Consider the following 20,222-nt stretch of genomic DNA (forward strand, 5'->3'; position numbering starts at 1 on the left):
ATTCTTCTGCCTCAGCCTCTTGAGTAGCTGGGATTACAAGCCCGCGCCACCACAGCTGGCTAATTTTTGTATTTTTAGTAGAGATGGGGCTTCATTATGTTGGCCAGGCTGGTCTTGAACTCCTGACCTCAAGTGATCTACCCGCTTCAGCATTCCAGAGTCTTGGAATTACAGGTGTGAACCACCGTGCATGGCCTCTAACACACTTTTCAATTCTAAAATCTTACAGATCTGACATATTTCCCTGATGTGTATTACAAAAATAATTATATATACTTTAAAATTATAATCTAGAATTCTCTAGGAAATATTAAACGCCCATATATAGTTTACTCAATTTTAAAACTACAATGATACATACCTTAGCTACATTTACTTACCTGAGTAAGTAACATAAAGGCATTATCTGCCCTAAGATGTTTGGTGAGAAATTCTACACAGTGTGCTTCCAAGGCTGGGACTGCATATTTCTTGGCAGTATAAAGAGTGGTCATAACTGTTTCTGGACCAATTTGAACTTCATCTGAATACAGAAATCTGGAAAGCAATTGGCACATTTGCAGAGACGATCAGTAATGTTTTAGATAAGCAATCCATCAGAGTTAAATTTCTGAGGAGTATTTACTTATATTTTATTTTATATTTTCATCTATCCATCCATCCATCCATCCATCCATCCATCCATCCATCCATCCATCCATCGACAGGGTCTTGATGGATTCCAGGCTGGAGTGCATGGCTCACTGCAGCTTCAACCTCTCTGGCTCAAGCCATCCTCCCACCTCAGCTCCCTAAGTAGCTGGCACTACAAGTTTGCACTACCACACCTGGCTAATTTTTTATTTTTTGTAGAGACGGTTTCATCATATTGCCCAGACTGGTCTTGAACTCCTAGGCTCAAGCCATCCTCCCACCTCAGCCTCCCAAAATGCTGGGAAAATATTTTAAAACATAATGAGCAAACTGAAAAATAATCTGAAACCTGTGTCACGACACAGAGGCATAAGAATGATATAATGGACTTTGGGGACTCACGGGGGGAAGGGTGGGAGGGGAGTGAGGGATAAAAGACTACATACTGGGTACAGTGTACACTGCTCAGGTGACAAGTGCACCAAAATTTCAGAAATCACCACTAAAGCACTTACCTATGTAATCAAAAACCACCTGTTCCTAAAAAAACTATTGAAATAAAAATAAATCTGCATCAGCCTTTGCAATCTACAGGGCATTTGCACATACATCATCTCATTTTATTCTTACTTAATCCAGAGGATTATTAATATTATTACTTAATCATGAGACAAATCTGTGTCTCCAAGCCATCCTCAGAGTTCTTTCTAGCACCCCACTGCTCCTTAGGACAACAGTGGTTCACTTATCTTTCCCTCATTTAAGTAAATCTGCAGGTGGCTAAAGTCACATCTCTAAATGTTAAAATATTCATTGATTTCTTGATAACAGTGCCTTCTTATTCTGGGCATCTTTTAACCTTTCATTGTTATCCCAGAATTAACATAATGATCACAGATTAGAGTACTGGGGCTTGGGAGGAATAAAGCAACTTAATAATATATTAAATGACTCCATCTTGCTACGTACTTTGTAGTATTTAGGTCCAATTTTTCTCTAAAAATATTATCTAGCAGCCCAGTGTTGCCTTCCTCCTAGTTCACTGCTTCTAACTGGTAGGTCGAGAGATAAATCAGCTCTATAGAACTGAGAAAAATGGGAGAGGGTGAGCATCAGGATAAATAGCTAATGCATGCGGGGCTTAATGCCCAAGTGACAGGTTGATAGGTGCAGCAAACCACATTGCCACGTTTACCTATGTAACAAACCTGCACATCCTGCACATGTACCCCGGAACTTAATATTAAAAAAAAAAAACAGGCCGAGCACGGTGGCTCACGCCTGTAATCTCAACACTTTGGAAGGCTGAGGCGGATCACCTGAGGTCAGGAGTTCAAGACCAGCCTGGTCAACAAGGCGAAACCCAGTCTACTAAAAATACAAAAATTAGCCGGGCGTGGTAGTGTATGCCTGTAATCCCAGCTACTTGGGAGGCTGAGGCAGGACAATCGTTTGAACCTGGGAGGTACAGGTTGCTGTGAGTCAAGATCGTGCCACTGCATGGCGGCATGGGCAACAGAGCTAGACTCTGTCTCAAAAATAAATAAAATTAAAAAAAAAAAAAGAAATGAGAAAAAGCTAAGATTCTCAGTGAAGACCTGGGTGGTTCCTGTTAAACTATACTTGAACATGTACGTATCATCTTTAGGCCCCTTTTTGTGGCTCCTCGGAGACCCGTGTGCTTACTGCCCAGTTCTCAGCTATACTTAAGATAGCTGAGGCTACTGGAGAAGTACGGCATTAAGAACCATTATTTCGGCCAGGCGCGGTGGCTCACACCTGTAATCCCAGAACTTCAGGAGGCCAAGGTGGGCGGATCACCTGAGGTCAGGAGGTCGAGATCATCCTGGCCAACATGTGAAACGCCATCTCCACTAAAAATACAAAAATTAGCCAGGTGTGGTGGCACGCACCTGTAATCCCAGCTGCTCAGGAGACTGAGGCAGGAGAATCGCTTGAACCTGGGAGGCAGAGATTGTAGTAAACCGAGATTGTGCCGCTGCACTCCGGCCTGGCAACAGAGCGAGAATCCTTCTTAAAAAAAAAAAATTTTTTTTTTTTTTTTTTCTTGAGACAGTTTCACTCTTGTTGCCCACGCTGGAGTGTAAGGGCGCAATCTCGGCTCACTGCAACTTCCACCTCCCAGGTTCAAGCAATTCTCCTACCTTAGCCTCCTGAGCAGCTAGGATTACAGGTGCGTGCCACCACACCTGGCTAATTTTTTGTATTTTTAGTAGAGATGGGGCTTCATTATGTTGGACAGGCTTGTCTCGAACTCCTGACCTCAGGTGATCCACCCACCTTGGCCTCCCAAAGTGGTAGGGTTATAGGTGTGAGCCACCGTGCCTGGCTTTTTTTTTTTGAGACAGAGTCTTGTTCTGTCACCCAGCCTACAGTCCACTGGTGTGATCTCTGCTCACTGCAACCTCTACCTCCTGGGTAAAAGAGATTCTCCTGCCTCAGCCTCCTGAGTAGCCGGGATTACAGGACTGTGCCACTGTACCCGGCTAATTTCTGTATTTTTAGTAGAGAGGGGGTTTCACCATGTTGGCTAGGCTGGTCTTGAACTCCTGACCTCAGGACCACCTTGGCCTCCCAAAGTGCTGGGATGATAGCCATGAGCCACCGCGCCCGGCAAGAACCATTATTTCATTTTGGTGATACTTAAAGACGTAAGAACACTTTTAGAAAAAAAATTTTTTTAAAGATTATTTGCAGGCCAGGGGTGGTGGCTCACACCTGTAATCCCAGCATTTTGGGAGGCCGAGGCAGGCGGATCACGAGGTCAGGAGATCAAGACTATCCTGGCTAACATGGTGAAACCCTATCTCTACTAAAAAAATACAAAAAATTAGCCGGGCGTGGTGGCGGGCGCCTGTAGTCCCAGCTACTTGGGAGGCTGAGGCAGGAGAATGGCGTGAACCCGGGAGGCAGAGCTTGCAGTGAGCCGAGATAGTGCCACTGCACTCCAGCCTGGGCGACAGAACAAGACTCCGTCTCAAAAAAAAAAAAGATTATTTGCCTGGAAGACTCGGACTCAAGTAGCTTTAGATATGAGCTTCCAGAACACTTACTTTATTTGTATTTCCAGGACCCAAGTTGTAAAATACAGGTTTTAGAAAACCCATTATCTTCTTTCAGAATACTCTTTATTACACTGAGGTGAGTGATGAAAGTTAAGTTCTATTTCATGTTCCTAACCCTCTACCTTTCAATTTCCTCATTTTATTCCTATGGCCATAATCACAATGCACAATGAAAACGTTAGCCTGTTATATCCCCCTCACTCCCCACCCTAACCAAATCCTGGCACTCCTCTGATCAGTTATCTTTACAACTATCTCAAGTGGAGGTATACTCCCCTGTATCTCATTTTCAAAGGCAAGGGTGCTGTTTTTCAAGATCACATTGTTCTTACATACTTTTTTCCCCTGAACACTCCTTTTAGAGACTCCTCAGTCAACTGTATCACCCTCATAATGATCACTTGACATTATGTAGCAAACTCTGTGATGAATACAGGGAATTAAAAACTAAGTAAGGCACAGTCCCTCACGGCCAAAGGGAGGGGAATGAATAAAACCAGAGAGAAAGCTACCATTTGTTGGGTATCTGCCGTATGACAAATGCCAATTCATTTAATCCTCTCACATAGAAGGAAGGTGCTATTCCCTGCATTTTAATAAGAAAACCAAGGCTGAGGAAACAGGAGAGCTGTTTACCATAATACACCATTTCTGGGCTTCTGACTGTTTTCAGTGCCATACAGTAAGGCCAAGAGGAAATAGACTGCTTGGGTTTGAGCTTGTTTTGTCACTTGCTAGCCATGTGACTTATTATCAATGCCTGCCTCTCAAAAAAGATGAGAATAACAGCACCTACTTCATAATGTTGTTGTGAGGATTAACATAAATTAAAACACAAATCATTTTGAATAATGCTTGACAAAAAAATTGCCTCAGTAAATATTAGCTATTTATCTGTATGTTGTCTCATATTTTTTATCATTATTTCCCTCTGCATTTTGGAAGATTTCCTTGCCATTATCTTCTGGTGCCTTCCTACTTTTCTCCCCAGCAATCGCGTTTAAATTTCTAAGAATCCTGGCTTCTTTCTTGATCGTTCCTTTTTTCTCCACAGCACCGTGTCTTGGTTTGATGAACGCAAAAACTTTCTGAAGTCTCCAAGATGACATTAAACAAAGTTTTAAAAGTTCTCCGCTGTTTCCTTGAGGATCCGCTGTTGTGTTTCTCTTGGTCTTTGTCATTCACGTTCTGCTTTTCCTTATATGTCAGATGATTAAACACCGTCTCCAACTTCACTATTCTAAGGAGCTGGTCTGTTTTCAAGATAATACTATCTCCAAAACAGAAAGGTTGGCTGGGAGCTCTGTGTATGTGGGAGGCTTGCTGACTGGCACCTGGCATTACAGTGTGAAGCCAGCCCTAGGGCAGGGACCCCTCAAAGCCATTGGAAGAGAGCTTAACCCTGGGGTCCCAAAGCCATACCCAGCAGTCCCAGTTCTTCTCAGGCAGTTTGTTCAATTTATCTCAAAAAGCCTGTCCATTGTCATGAACAGCTGGTTAAGGGGATGGTCTATACACAGGCTTTAAACTAATTTCCATATTTTAGCACTACCTTCTCATTTCCACCCTCCTTACTTCCAACTCCTAGCCAAGAACTTTGTTGGGGTTCTGCCAGGAAAGGCGCTCCAGCTCCGCTGCGGCTTTGAAAGCTCTGGGTTCTGGGTTCCAGATTCATCTACTCTAGTTCATCCATCAACCAGCTTCCAACTTCTCTGTCCCTCTCTACTCTGTTGGCCCTTCCAACCTCTCTTTTTCTCTTCATTGTAATGGACTTACCATTTTTAAAAAATTTCTTAATAGTCATTTTAATTGAGAGAGAGAGAATGCTAACAGCATGCTCAATTCCTTTCTTAAACTAGAAAACTATGAAATTTTTGTTTTAGGCCAGGCACAGTGGCTCATGCCTGTAATCCTAGCTATCTGGGAGGTTGAGGCAGGAGACTCACTTGAATCTGGGAGGCGGAGGTTGCAGGGAGCCGAGATCGCACCACTGCACTCTAGCCTGGCCAACAAAGTGAGAACTAAAAAAAATTTTTTTTAATTAAAAAAAAAAAGAAATTTTTGTTTGAAGGACAAGGTAGCAGTCTAGAAGTCTTTACATGCCTGCCTTTATTTTTGTCAGGTAAAAATTACTAGAGTTGTAAAACTGAGCAGCAATGTGAGGCCTTTATCACCATTTGCCCTTGAGTAGATCACACTTAAGAGGACAAGTGTCACAAACCTATACATGGTTCTATGAGAATCTATAAATGCGGGCTTTGACTCAGGAAGATGTGGAAAAGGTTTGTAGAGGAATTTCCGCTTGAGATTAGATCTAAAAGATTAAAAGGACGGTGGGAAGTACACTCCAGGAACAAGAGAGAATCATGTTTGTAGATTATTTTGTGTGAGATCTCCCATTCAAATTGCTTTTGTCAAATTATACTTCGGCAATATACTTTTGCTTTCTATCAAGGAACATTTTTTAAAACAAGTATGTATCCGAAGACACAGATTGAAGATACTTCATTACAGCAATGTCTTCTGTATGAGGGGATCTCATCAGGATTTTTTTTAAAACTCATCTAATTATCAGATTCGTCCATCTCCTAAGCAGTTGCCTTGTTTTTAATCTATAAATAATTACATCCACCCAGGTTTCTCTTTTTGAATTAGCTGCTCAGATAATTAAAACAAAGTTGGCCGGGCGTGGTGGCTCACGCCTGTAATCCCAGCACTTTGGGTGGCGAAGGCAGGTGGATCACCTGAGGTCAGGAGTTCAAGATCAGCCTGCCCAACCTGGTGAAACCCCGTCTCTACTAAAAATACAAAAATTAGCCAGCATGGTGGCGGGCACCTGTAATCCCAGCTACTCAGCAGGCTGAGGCAGGAGAATCACTTGAACCTGGGCGGCAGTGGTTGCAGTGAGCTGAGATCGCGCCATTGTACTCCAGCCAGGGTGACAGAGCAAGACTCCGTCTCAGAAACAACAACAACAACAAAAACAAAAACAAAGTTTATAGCTTACTTATAACATACATTTCGTTTGTTTTTGAGACAGGGTCTCATTGTCACACCGGGTGGAGAGTGGTGGCATGATCCTAGCTCACTGTATCCTCGAATTCCTGGGCTCAAGTGAATCTCCTGCTTCAGCCTCCAGAGTAACTAACACTACAGGCACATGCCACTATGCTCAGCTAATTTTTTTTTATGCTTTATGTTTTTGTAGAGACAGGTCTTGCTATATTTCCCAGGCTAGTTTCAAACTCCTGGCCTCAAGCAATCCTCCCGCCTCGGCCTCCCCAAGTGCTGGGATTATAGGCCTGAGCCACTGTACCCAGCTTGACAGCATACATTTTTCTATTAGCTTCACTCTTGGCTCTAGTTTATTTCTTACCCTTGTGTTTCTTATAAGACATTTTAAGTTCTTTTGGGTGCACTGCAAATTAAAAATAAATACTGGACAATAAACAATAAGAAAAGGATCTCTGTGTATCTTATATTTTTAATTTATTTTCTTAAACAGTACCAGGCACATTGTGGGCATGTGTTTAAGTCTCAATAAATACATGTTAATTGACTAGACGATTCAGCATAGGTTTCTATGTAACATCAAAAGGGAAAATATTTTCATTTCTAATAAAAAAAAAGTTACTTAAAAATCCAAGAATCCTCTTGGTTCATATGTATACATTTCCTTTACATTCTATTTAATTATTAGAGTTTTAATAATATTTTAAAAAAACTAAGCCAAGGTTTTTAAAATATAAAGATTAAACATGACATTACCACAATTCTTTGTATTTTAAAGTGACCATTTAAGCTCTCATATACAACCTCTAAGGACGAGAGCACAGAAAAATTATTACATGTCCTCAAATTAGTCCTATTTTCCCTCCAAATTAATAGTTTTTTTTTTGTTTTTTTTTTAAACTTAGGTTATATTTAATCTAACTAAAAATTTAAAGCCAGGCACGGTAGCTCACACCTGTAATCCCAGAACTTTGGGAGGCTGAGGCAGGCAGATCACCTTGGGTCAGGAGTTTGAGACCAGCCTGGCCAATATGGTAAAACCCCATCTCTACTAAAAATACAAAAATTAGCCAGGCGTGGTAACACACACCTGTAATCCTAACTATTCGGGAGGCTAAGTCAGGAGAATCGCTTGAACCCAGCAGGCGAAGGTTGGGTGAGCCAAGATCGCGCCACTGTACTCCAGCCTGGGCGACAGAGAGAGACTCTATCTCAAAAAATAAAATAAAATAAAATAAATTTTAAAAGCCTAAGGTGAAAACTTGATTTTATATAAGAATGATCACAAGATATGTATAACAAACTTTGTATCACTACTTATCTGTTCATTTTACTCAAAAACATTTATTAAGGGACTATATAGCAGGCACTATAATACTCCTAGAGATAAAAATATGGGTAAGATAGCTTTGCCCATAAAAAGCTTACACAGTCAAGTCATGCATTACTTAATGATGGGGACACATTCTAAGAAAGGCATTGTTCGACAATTTCATCATCATGCAAACATCACAGGGTACTCACATAAACCTCAATGGTATAGCCTACTACGCACCTAAGCTATGTGGTATAGACTACTGCTTCTGGGCTACAAACCAGTACAGGATGTTACTGTACTGAATACTGTAGGCAACTTTAAAACAATGGTGAGTATTGTGTATCTAAACATAGAAAATGCATAGTAAAAATACCGTATTATAATCTTATGGGTCCACCATCTTATGTGCAGTCCATTGTTGACCAAAATGCCATCATGCGGCACACGACTATAGTCTGGTACTGAAATGATTAAAAAGTAATGTCCTAATAATGGAAGTATATATTAGGCACTCATATCTAATAACTAATCTTTAATGATGGCCCCAAGAAATCATGCTTTCTCGTGTTCATGCCCTTACATAGATCTGTCCCATGATGAATCTGTGTTGCCCCTGTGTGGGCCCCTTGAACCAAAAGATTGTGGCAGAGTGACATTGCACCAGTCTGAGACCTACACCTTAAGGATGCCTGGCAGCTCCTGCTTTTGTGTTCCTGGGAGTCACGAGCCATGAAGTCAAGCTACCCTGCTGTGGAGACCAGCTGAAGAAGCCTCTTGAAGAGGACCTGAGACTTAAGGCTCAGCCATCCCAGACTCCGCGTTAAACCTCCAGATGAGTCCAACCCCACCTGCTATCTGACTACAGCTATATAGATGACAAACCACCTAGGTGATTCCAGTCAACCCACACAACTGTAACAGATAATAAAACAGTTGTTTAAGTCACTAGGTATTCCAGTGATTTGTTCTACAGCAACAGCTAACTAAAACATGCTGTGAGAGATTAGATGAGCCAGTGTGCAATTTTGCCTGTGGGTGGAATTTTTATAGAGGAGGTAAAGCCTGAAGATTATCTGAAGAGTAGTAATTAAGTGTGGAGCCCTGGCAGAACGACTGAGAAGTACAAAGGTAAGGAGGCCTTAGAAGCAGGCACTAAAGAAAAAAGGCCATCAGTAATTAGGGTTGAAACACTGAGTGGACGGAGAGGAGAGGAAGAGAGAGAGATCAAATCACAAAGGTTTCATGTACCTGCTAAAGTGTTTAAACTTCATCCTGTAGGTAAAAAGAAGTCATTAAAAGATTCAGGGGAATTATATGACAATATACCAATATTGGAGAGATCACTGTTAACAGGGTGAACGGAGAGAGTTAAGTCTAAACGTGGTAGTTTGGTTGAAGCAATGCAGAAAAAAATGGAGAGGCAGGTAAAATTTTCGGGAATGGTATAAAATGGACAAGAAATGTGTAGAACGGAGTGAAACGAAACTACAATTTGGAGCTATGCCCATTAAGTCATTTCCTAGCTGACCTACAGAATCATAAGCAAGAATACACAACTGCTTTTTGGGGTTGCTTTATTTATAGCATTAATATGGCAAAAGCTATTGCTGGGGGATAAGAAGTAAGCCTGTCTCAAAGGATTTTCCTGAAATTTAAGTGAGATCACAAAGGGGCTTAGGAACAATCTATGGCACACAGTAAGTACTCATTAAATGTCAGATATTTTTATTAATAACATGTCCATCTGCATGGGTATAAAACATTACTTCGCGATGGTCCAGTTGGGAATGAGGGTCTGGAGCTAAGTAGAGCTTTGGAGACACATGTGGGGGAGTGAGTGCCTAAAGCTCTAGAAAGGATGACAGTTGAGGACAGAATACTGAAGAACACTTACCTCATGCCCCTTCCAGCCATCACGTCATTCTCTGTTCCCCTTTGCAATAAAACTCCTGAGAGGATTGTTTATACTAGCTGTCTCCAGCTCTTCACTTCCCATTTTCTCCCTAACCTACTCTAATCAGCTGAAATCACTCTCGGCAGGGTTATCAATAGCTTCCACCTTGTCAAGACTAAAAATCAACTCAAAGTCTTCATTTTACCTGACTCTCAATAGCATTTAACATAACTGCCCACTTTCCACTTTCCATAGTCGACATTTCCCACTTCTTCTTTCTCGAAATGTTTTGACTTGACTTTCAGAATACAATGTTGCTTCTTTCTCTTCTAATTCCACTGACAGCTGCTTCTCAGTTTCATTTTATGCTTTTTCTCTGCTACATCTCTACATATTCAAAGACTCCAGAGCTCATCCTTGTACCTCTCTTTACAATCTACATTCCTTCCCTAGGTAATCTCACTTGATCTCTCGATTTAAATACCATTCACTCTTAACTTTCAAATTTATGTTCAGCAAGCTGTTCCCTAACCTCCAAATTCATATTTCTGCCTACTCTATGACCCTACTTGGATGTCTTGGAAGTTCTCTTGGTTGTACCTTCAAAAATATATCCAGAATTTGACCATGTCTCATCATGTCCTTTGCTACCTCCCTGATACAAGGTACAACTCACCATCCCCTCCTGCCTGGACTACTGCAAAAGCCTCTTCATCTAGCACCTTGCAGCTTATTTTACTCCAACCACTGCCAGGAAGAGTTTTTTTTTTTTTTTTTTTTTAATGTAAATCAGATCACAGCCTCCTGCCACCACCTCTGCCTTCCCAATCCCATTCAAAACTCTCCAAAGGCTTTCCATCAAATACCAGCTGAAAAAGTCTTCGCTCAGTCTCTAAAGCCCTGCACCATCCTGCCTGGCCTTTTTGACCTCATTTTCTACCACTTCCCTCTACTGTGCTCAAGGCACACTGGTTCACTCTTGTGTTCCTCCAATAGGAGATCCTTAGTGCCTAAAACAATGCTTTCCCTTGCTAAGAATGTTCCTTCTCTCATAACTTGATTATTTTTCTTCAAAACATTCATCAGTACTTGACATTGTATCTTTAGTTTTCCTTTACTAGATTATGTGCTTCATGAGGACAAGGACTTTTTCTTGTTTATTGCTGTATCCCAAACACCTACAACAGCCATTTGCTGTTTCACAAGCGCCCCAAAAGGGAGGCATATAGTATTTGTCAAACAAACAACTGAAGAACATCATTTAAAGGTCAGGCAGTTCAAAGTGCAGTTTCTTTAAGGGCTTCAAACTTAAGTTCATGAGCCTGTAAGTAATGTTAACTAATTCAAGATGTTTACAAGTATGCCCAAACTAACCTGCTCTTCCAACTTAGCAAGTACTATCAGGCATCTTTTTGTCACGTATTAGCTAACTACAACATCTATGTTACACAGCCAGCCAACACTAAATTTAGAAATCAGTCCAGATATCAGTTTCAAAATAGAACAATGACCAGAACCTGAAGAATAAATACAATGCCAGGAAAATAAAACACCCTGAAAATGTAAAACTGAAAAAAAAGTTTAAAAATGTAAAAAATGTTTTAAAATGTAAAAAAAAAAATTGCACTGTCCTACATTTCAAACACTCTAAAATTATTTTCTATTGATGGGAAAGCACTAATTAGCAGCTTCAGTGAAAATATTAAAATATGCATTTTCCTCTACATTCTTATCCTAGTAATCTCAATATTTTTTCAAAGTAAAAAATTGCCTCAAAATAGTTTTAGATTTGTGGTTCTCAAATTTAGTTTGTATAAGTATCACTTAGGGAGAGTGTTAAAAATGCTACCAAGGTCTCACCTCCAAATATTACGGTATATAATGAGGACGGTATCTACACATTTTGTAAGCACCCCCGATTATAATGCAGACGGCCCACAGATCATTTTGAAAACTACTTCTAGTCTAGAAACCCCAAATGAACTATACCCAATCCTCCTGGTGAACTTTAAACTAAAATGACCTGGATTTTAGCTTTTGAGGTTTTCTCCCCCGCCCCCTTTATAAATGAAATTGAACTAAATTACAGAAAGTATCAGAAACAGAGAGAAAAGAAGAAAAAAAGGTACTTTCATCTTACTACTCCAGGTGACTTTGCTTGGCATTTTGGTATGTTTCCTTTATCCTCGTCTCTAGGTATATGTTTGTTCCATTTCTTTTCACGTTGTAATCATGGTGCAGTTTCAAGTGCTATCCATCATATTTAGTGACTGCATTATATTTCATCAAGTGAACCTATCACTGTTTAACCATTCCCTACAGCTCACTACTTCCTCACTACTATAAATAAAGCTGTAAACATTTTGGTACACAATTTGCTGTACTTGAATGCTTCTTACGTGTGGAAAGAAAATCTATAGCACCAAACTGTTTTCCAAAAGGGTTTTTACCACCATCTTTGTCAGAAAATGCTGTTCAGATACTACCTTTAAATTTTTTGGTGGGATTAATGGAAGGAAAAAATACCAAGGTCTTTTAATTTGCACTTCCTAATTACCAGCCAGGTAAAACATTCATTAATTAGTTGTATTTTTTCTTTCTCTAAGTTATCTATCCCGTCCTTTAACCATTTGTTAATGGAATCTTAGTATTTGTTTCTAGTTGTGTGAACTCTACATTCATTTTCTTGTTGATCTTTCCAATTCAACTGTGAGCCTTTGTATCTAATTCTGTCCCACTGACCTGCCTGTTTTTGCTTCAGTACTACCCAAGACTCTCCCACTTTGATAACAACACGTTCTACTCAGGCAGCTATTTAAAACCATCTTAGTATGAAGACATGGTCTTCAGTGTGAGTTAGCTGTTTGTTACCTTGGGCAAGATACTTGACTCTTCTGGGACTCAGTCCCATTTGCGAAACTGGGGTAAACAATTCTTACGCCTCCCTAACAGGATGGCTGTGATTAAAAGCTAATAATGCCAGACAATCACATCTTTCCATTAGATGTCAATCTACTATCCTCAAATAACCAACAAGCAAATTGTAACATCAAGGGAGGGATTCATTTATAAGCAAATGTGACCTTGTGTGTAGAAACACAAAGCAGGTAAAGCCTCACTTATCTCTTTTGGTATTTACTTTCCTGGGTCTTGACAACTAATACGTTAATGAAAAACAAAAACAAAAAAGTGGCCAGGCGCGGTGGCTCACGCCTGTAATCCCAGCACTTTAGGAGGCCAAGGTGGGCGGATCGCTGACCCTAGGAGTCCGAGACCAGGCTGGGCAACATAGTGAAACCCTATCTCTACCAAAAATAAAATAAAAAAAAAAAATTAGTCTGGCGTGGTGGCGCGTGCCTGTAGTCCCAACTACTCGGGAGGCTGAGGTCAGAGGATCACCTGAGCCCGGAGAGGTCGAGGCTGCAGTGAGCCATGATCGCGCTACAGCACTCCAGCCTGGGAGACAGAGCAAGACCCTGTCTCAAAAAAAGCGGAGGGAGGGGGGCGACAATAACCCCAAAACATCGCCTGCAAGATTTTTCAGCTACTCTCTTCCCCCCCCCAAAACATAAAACTTCGCAAATGGGCAATCAGGACAACCTGATCTGCCCTTCCATCCTTGCCACTGGTCTAATTCTGAAGCCTGAGCGACAATCCACAATTGGAATGCGAAACGCCTTTCAACGGTAAAACGCACGCTTGCCGGATGAAGACATGAACGTTTAGTTGGCGACTGAGCCGTCCTGGCTCACAGATTTCGATTTCGACCTTCCGGAGCATCAACGGCTCGGGAGGAAACTGAGGCCCCGGGCGGATCAGAGGAGCCCAGCCCAAGGTCATCCAGGAGTCGGGGCAGGCCGGGCCCCGGGGATCTCCCAGCCCGACCCGGCCCGCGCTGCCGCTCACCTCAGCAGCGCCAGGAAGGCGGCGGGCTCCACGTCCGGCAGCTCGATCTCGGCCGACGTGGTGGCCATGCCGCCGTTGAACATGGCGTCAAAGACGGCACTGCCGGCCGCCAGCACGAAGCGGTGGGCGGGGATGCGCTGCGGGCCCCCCGCGGCGGCGGCGCCGCGACCCTTGCCCAGTACGAAACGCACATCGCTCAGCAGCTCGGAGTTGAAGAGGAAGGCGAAGCGCTCCTTCAGCGACGCCTTGGTCGCCTGCCAGTTGTAAAGAGGTTCCCGCTGCAGGGGGAGCAGGGGCCCCAGAGAGGACGGTGAGGGCGGCGACGGCGGCGCCGCGGGGCCCGGCTCCGCCTCAGCCCCCGAGGCCTGCTCCCCAGCTGCGGCAGGCCCGAGCGAGGCCATCCTCCAGCTGCGCAGTTGCCCAGGCTATGGACAAAACTCCGCCGCCATCGCCGAGGCCGCCTCCGGAGGCCGACACCGCCTCCCTGCCTTCCGGGAAAGGCGCTTCCGGGGGCCTCGCGCCTCCGCAGGCCCCTCCCTGACCGCGCTCGTCCCCGCACGCCAGGGTTGCCGCTGTGCGCGGCCGCGGGAGGTGTAACAGGACTGGACTCCCGGCGGCCCGAGGGCAGGGGCGTGGGGAGCTGGTCCTAGCCCAGCGCTCCCGGAGGTGGAGCTTCTACAGGCTGGGTGCTGCCAGGCCTACGGGCACCCACCCCCTGGCTCAGTGCCCTGGGTATTGACTCAGTAGGTCTGGGGTAGGGCCTGAGAATTTGGGATTTTAAGATGCATCGTGGATCTGCAGACGGCTCTCACGCCTGCCTCTTTCTTTCTGCAGGCCCCTCATCACCAAGTCCAGCGCCCCCATTGTGTATCTAGGACATGTCCCAAGGCCTGCCCCGAGGAGTGTTTCGCCTGGAAGTGGAGGGGCAGGAAAGTATAGCCAAGGGAACACGTGGGGAGGGGACGACATGACTTCCCACAGCCCCGTGCCCCAAGCGTGGCGAAGTCACAGCTCCAGATGGCCGCGAAACCCGTGGAAATTCTGGAAGCAGAGGTGGAAGGCTTAGAACCCCAGTGACCTCTCCCCAGGTCCGCAGGTCCCTTTCCCTTTTAATTGACCCTTTGGTTCCGTGCTCCTAGTCTAAGAGACATTTCCTTCTACTGCTTCCATCACTGTATTTGAAACCCCTCGTGCTACCCACCTTCCCTTCTAGCGCTTGTTTTCAGTCCTTGCACTGAACCACTGCCTAAGCTTGAAATTTAAAAAATTAAAAATTAAAACACACACACAATGGAAAAGGCTGTATTATCCCTTCCCCGGCAGTATGTACAATGTGGATCATCATGATTGGGGGACAGAGCCCTTACTTTCCCCCCTTCAGTGAGGCAGGCCCTGAGTTAAGTTAGCTGTCAAAAGCAGAACGTAGAAAACCCAAGAAATAATCCTTGACCAGGCACGTATAGTTGGAAACACCTATTCTTTGCAGGAAGAGCCTTACAGATTACAAATGCCATCAACTAAATAGTAAACCCCAAACCTGGGTTTCTCCTGTAAAATCACTCCACTTGTGAAACCACCAGAGGGGACTTCCAGCTGTTAGGCATTTAGAATGGTAACTTCTTTGGGAGAGGAATGTGCATGGGAAGAGACTTAAAGTAGTAGGGACTGAAATAGTGGATGCACAACCCCTTCCCCATTGCCAGCCGGCAATTCCTAAAGACAAAGGGACATCATGCTACTAATGATACCATTATCACACCTAACAAAATTAACCATATAATCAAATCACCTATATATAATTTTTTTTTGAGACGGAGTCTCGCTCTGTTGCCAAAGCTGGAGTGCAATGGCACGAAGTCTGCCTTCCGGGCTCAAGCAATTCTCCTCCTCAGCTTCCCGAGTAGCTGGAATTACAGGTGCGTGCCACCACATCCAGCTAATTATTTGTATTTTTAGTAGAGGCGGGGTTTCACCATATTGACCAGGCTGCTCTCCAAGTCCTGACCTCGTGATCTGCCCTCCTCGGCCTCCCAAAGTGCTGGGATTACAGGCATGAGCCACCACGCCTGGTCCTATATATAATATTTAATGTACAGTTAATATTTAAGTTTCTCCACTTGTCTCAAAAAAAAATTTTTTTTAGACGGAGTCTTGCTCTGTTGCCCAGGCTGGAGTGCAGTGGCATGATCTCCGCTCACTGGAAGCTCTGCCTCCCGCGTTCACGCCATTCTCCTGTCTCAGCCTCCCGAGTAGCTGGGACTACAGGCACCTACCACCAAGCCCGCTAATTTTTTTTTTTTTTTTTGTATTTTTAGTGTGTCCAGAGTTCCTTCCTTCTGGTGGGTTCATGGTCTTGCTGACTTCAAGAATGGAGTCGCGGACCTTCCTGGTGAGTTTTACAGCTCTTAATATGGCACGGACCCAAAGATTTATTGTGAAAAGCAAAAGAACAAAGCTCCTGTGTCATGGAAGGAAACCCCAACCGGTTGTAGCCTCTGTTTGGGGGGGGATGGGAGGTGGGGTGGGGGGAGGGGGCAGCTTTTATTTCTTTATTTGTCCCCGCCCATGTCCTGCTGATTGGTCCATTTTACAGAATGCTGATTGGTCCATTTTACAGAGTTGTGATTGGTCCATTTTACAGGGTGCTGATTGGTCCATTTTACAGAATGCTGATTGGTCCATTTTACAGAGTACTGATTGGTCCATTTTACAGAGAGCTGATTGGTCCATTTTACAAACCTCTAGCTAGCCACAGAGTGCTGATTGGTGTGTTTTTACAGAGCACTGATTGGCACATTTCACAAACCTCTTGTAAGACAGAAAAGTTCTTCAAGTCATCACCCTACCCAGAAGTCCAGTTGGCTTCACCTGTCATTAGTAAAGACGGGATTTCACCGTGTTAGCCAGGATGGTCTCGATCTCCTGACCTTATGATCTGCCTGCCTTGGCCTCCCAAAGTGCTGGGATTACAGGCATGAGCCACTGCACCTGGCCAAAAATATCCTTCACAGATGACCTTTTTTCCAATCCAGGATCAAATCAATGTTCACATATTATTGACCGTGTTGACTTCTTTGAAGGTCCAGGGAATTGTGGAGTATAATGCTCCACAATCTGGATTTGTCTGGTGGATTCTGTATGATTCATGGTTAGATTCCAGGTTAAACATTTTAGGCAAGAATATGCTGGTGATGTTAAGTACTTCATTGCCTCACTTCAGAAAGTGTATGTTGGTGGTGCTAAGCTTGATGACCTGGTGAGGCTGTGACTGTCAGATCTCTCCATTGTGAAGGTGTATGATTCTTATGTAATAAGTAATCCATGAGGGTGATGCTCTAAGACTGTTTGACCAGTCTGGTTCCCCAAAAAGCTTTCACCTACTGATTTCAGCATCCATTGGTGATTCAGAAAATTAATTCACTTACTACTTTTAAGTGTCATCCCAGGTATTCTAATGCAGGCCTTTCATAGATCACACTCTGTAGTATACTATACTAGCTAGTTTCACAGGAAAGAGATTAAAAAACATAGAATTGGACATAAGAAAGGATATATAAACATAATTATGGAGTTTAAAAATATGAGTAATTCTATTAGTGGCTTTGAAAATATCAAAGAAATGTACTCGTCTAGAAAACCTGGACAATTCAATTATCTATACAGGACATTAAAACTTTCAAAATAATAACCTTCAGGGAAGACTGGTTCCAGATGAGCTAGTTAAACATGTTATTATTGTTTTAAAGGAAATGTTTAAAATAATACATGTTTGTTATAGAAGTAAGTAGACTTCCAGTTTCAGCCATAATGTACCAACTTGTCTAACCCTCCCACCAAAAACAACTATACAAGCTGGAGTGTGTGTGTGTGTGTGTGTGTGTGTGTGTGTGTGTGTGTATAAACAACTGTTTGAAGGCATTGTTAAAGAAAAAAGTTATTCTGGGCTGTCGCAGTGGCTCACGCTTGTAATCCCAGCACTTTGAAAGGACAAGGCAGGCAGATCACCTGAGGTCAGGGTTTGAGACCAGCCTGGCTAACATGGTGAAACCCCATCTCTACTAAAAATATAAAAATTAACTGGGTATGGTGACATACGCCTGTAATCCCAGCTACTCGGGAGGCTGAGGCAGGAGAATCGTTTGAACCTGAGAGGCAGAGGTTGCAGGGAGCCAAGATCATGCCACTGCTCTCCAGCCTGGGCAACAGAGCAAGACTCCATCTCAAAAAAAAAAAAAAGAAAGAAAAAAGTTATTCTGACACTAGTTAAAATGGTAAGAAAGATTTTATTCAAGATGATTGCAGTGGGAGCATTGCAACAGGAGAGAGAGATCAGGCACAGTTCTGAAAACAGTGTCAACAGCTGGGCATTTATAGCCAATGAACAAAGTGAAGTGGGGGTCAATGGGTGGAAAATTACTAAGATGATGCATTAAGGGTGGGGAGATTCTTTCTAAGACTGGGTTGGGCAGGCCAAAGACAGGATATGGGCCAAGGTAGAGGCCTAGTTGAGAAAAAAGTCCTAAGGAGCCTGACTAAAATGTTTGGTCAAGGGAGTTTTTGTCAATATTAAAAAATAACAGATGCTGGCCGGGCCCAGTGGCTCATGCCTGTAATTGCAGCACTTTGGGAGACCGAGGCGGGCAGATCACCTGAGGTTAGGAGTTTGAGACCAGCCTAGCCAACATGGTGAAACCCCATCTCTACTAAAAATACAAAAAAATTAGCGGGGCGTGGTGGGGGGCGCCTATGATCTCAGCTACTTGGGAGGCTGAGGCAGGAGAATTGCATGACCCCGGGAGGTGGAGGTTGTAGTGAGCTGAGACTGAGCCATTACACTCCAGCCTTGGCAACAAGAATGAAACTCCATCTCAAAAAATATATAAATAAATGAATTTTTTTAAAAAGAATAAAAGATGGCTGGGCACAGTGGCTCATGCCTGTAATCCCAGCACTTTGGGAGGCCGAGGCAGGTGGATCATGAGGTCAGCCATTTAAGACCAGCCTGGCCAAGATGGTGAAACCTCGTCTCTACTAAAATTACAAAAATTAGCTGGGTGTGGTGGCAGGCGCCTGTAATCCCAGCTACTTGGGAAGCTGAGGCAGGAGAATTGCTGGAACCCAGGGGGCAGAGGTTGCAGTGAGCTGAGATTGCGCCACTGCTCTCCAGCCTAGGTGACAGAGTGAGACTCTGTCTCAAAAAAAAAAAAAAAAAGAATAAAGGATACAGATAAGACTTGAGGGATCAGGATCCTTAAAAGAAGTGTGTGAGATTCACTCCAACTTTTCCTCTGAAGGCATTTTCTAATTTGTTGCTTGTTTCCCAAGCAGAAAGAAATAAGGAGACAGAGTATGAGGCTGCCAAAGTAACCGGGGAAAGTCCTGGAAATGAGGAAACTGCAGAGACATAAATCTAAAAATCTGCATACAAATTCACTTCATGCTATTGGGTAACTTCTACGCTGCCCTGTGCAGGGAGAAACAATGGCAGCTGAGAGACTAAGAGTTAAGTAGAGACTTCTATGTGCTGCACAGTGCTGGAGAGATGGAGGCTATAGTTCAAGCTCCACCAGGATGGGAGAGCCTTGGCAAACACGAAACTTTTGGCTGAAATCCCATAGGGACATGCCCTAGGAAAAGAATTATACTTTACTAGTAAGAACAAAATTCAATAGCTTAAAACTAATCCTTGACAGGTTCAAGGTGATCTGTTTGAAGACATATGTGTTGTCCTACACTTTTTCATCTACAATGTTGTCAAGAAAATTAAAAATTATAAGGCATATTGAAAATATGAGAGAGAGGGAGAGAGAGAGAAGATAATGGAATCAGTTCTATAGGATTCAGGTATTGAATTTATCAGACAAGGACTTTAAAATAACTATGATTGCACTTTGGAAGTCCAAGGCAGGTGGATCACCTGAGGTTGGGAGTTTGAGACAAGCCTGGCCAGTATGGTGAAACCTCATCTCTACTAAAAATACAAAAAATTAGCTGGGCGTGGTAGTGGGCGCCTATAATCCCAGCTACTTGGGAGACTGAGGTGGGAGAATCACTTGAACCCGGGAGGTGGAGGTCCCAGTAAGCCAAGATCGCACCACTGCACTCCAGCCTGGGCCTGACAGAGTGAGATCCCATCTCAAAAATAATAATAATAATAATAATAATAATAAATAAAATAACTGTAATTACTGTATGAAAAAGATAGAAAAAAGATGAAGAATTTTACCAGAGAATTGGAATCTGTGCAGAAGTGTCAAATGGAGATCCTTGACCTGAAAAAGTACTATAACAAATTAATAACTAATTTGTGTTTAATAGCAAATTAGATATAGCAGAACAGAGGATTAATGTAACTGGAAGACAAGCCTGTAGA

At 43.1% G+C, this 20,222-nt stretch overlaps 1 protein-coding gene across 3 annotated transcripts in view; it reads right to left on the reverse strand.

Annotated features, from left to right (window-relative positions):
• The window catches only part of BTBD1 (BTB domain containing 1), an 89,983-nt gene that overhangs the window by 40,354 nt on the left and 29,407 nt on the right, over nucleotides 1–20,222 (reverse strand). The window contains exons 1-2 of one of the 3 annotated variants that reach the window (XM_032174366.2): nucleotides 13,850–14,463; nucleotides 381–537 (exon numbers count right to left, since the gene is read on the reverse strand). In XM_032174366.2, the coding sequence (XP_032030257.1) occupies nucleotides 381–537; nucleotides 13,850–14,250 (558 nt within the window). In that variant the 5' untranslated portion in view covers nucleotides 14,251–14,463. Of the gene's footprint in view, nucleotides 1–380; nucleotides 538–13,849; nucleotides 14,483–20,222 lie in introns of those variants that run through there. The other 2 variants (XM_032174368.2, XM_032174367.2) reach the window with 2 other exon arrangements.

This window comes from Hylobates moloch, unplaced genomic scaffold (assembly GCF_009828535.3).
Source record: "Hylobates moloch isolate HMO894 unplaced genomic scaffold, HMol_V3 SCAFFOLD_14, whole genome shotgun sequence".
Lineage (NCBI taxonomy): Eukaryota > Metazoa > Chordata > Mammalia > Primates > Hylobatidae > Hylobates > Hylobates moloch.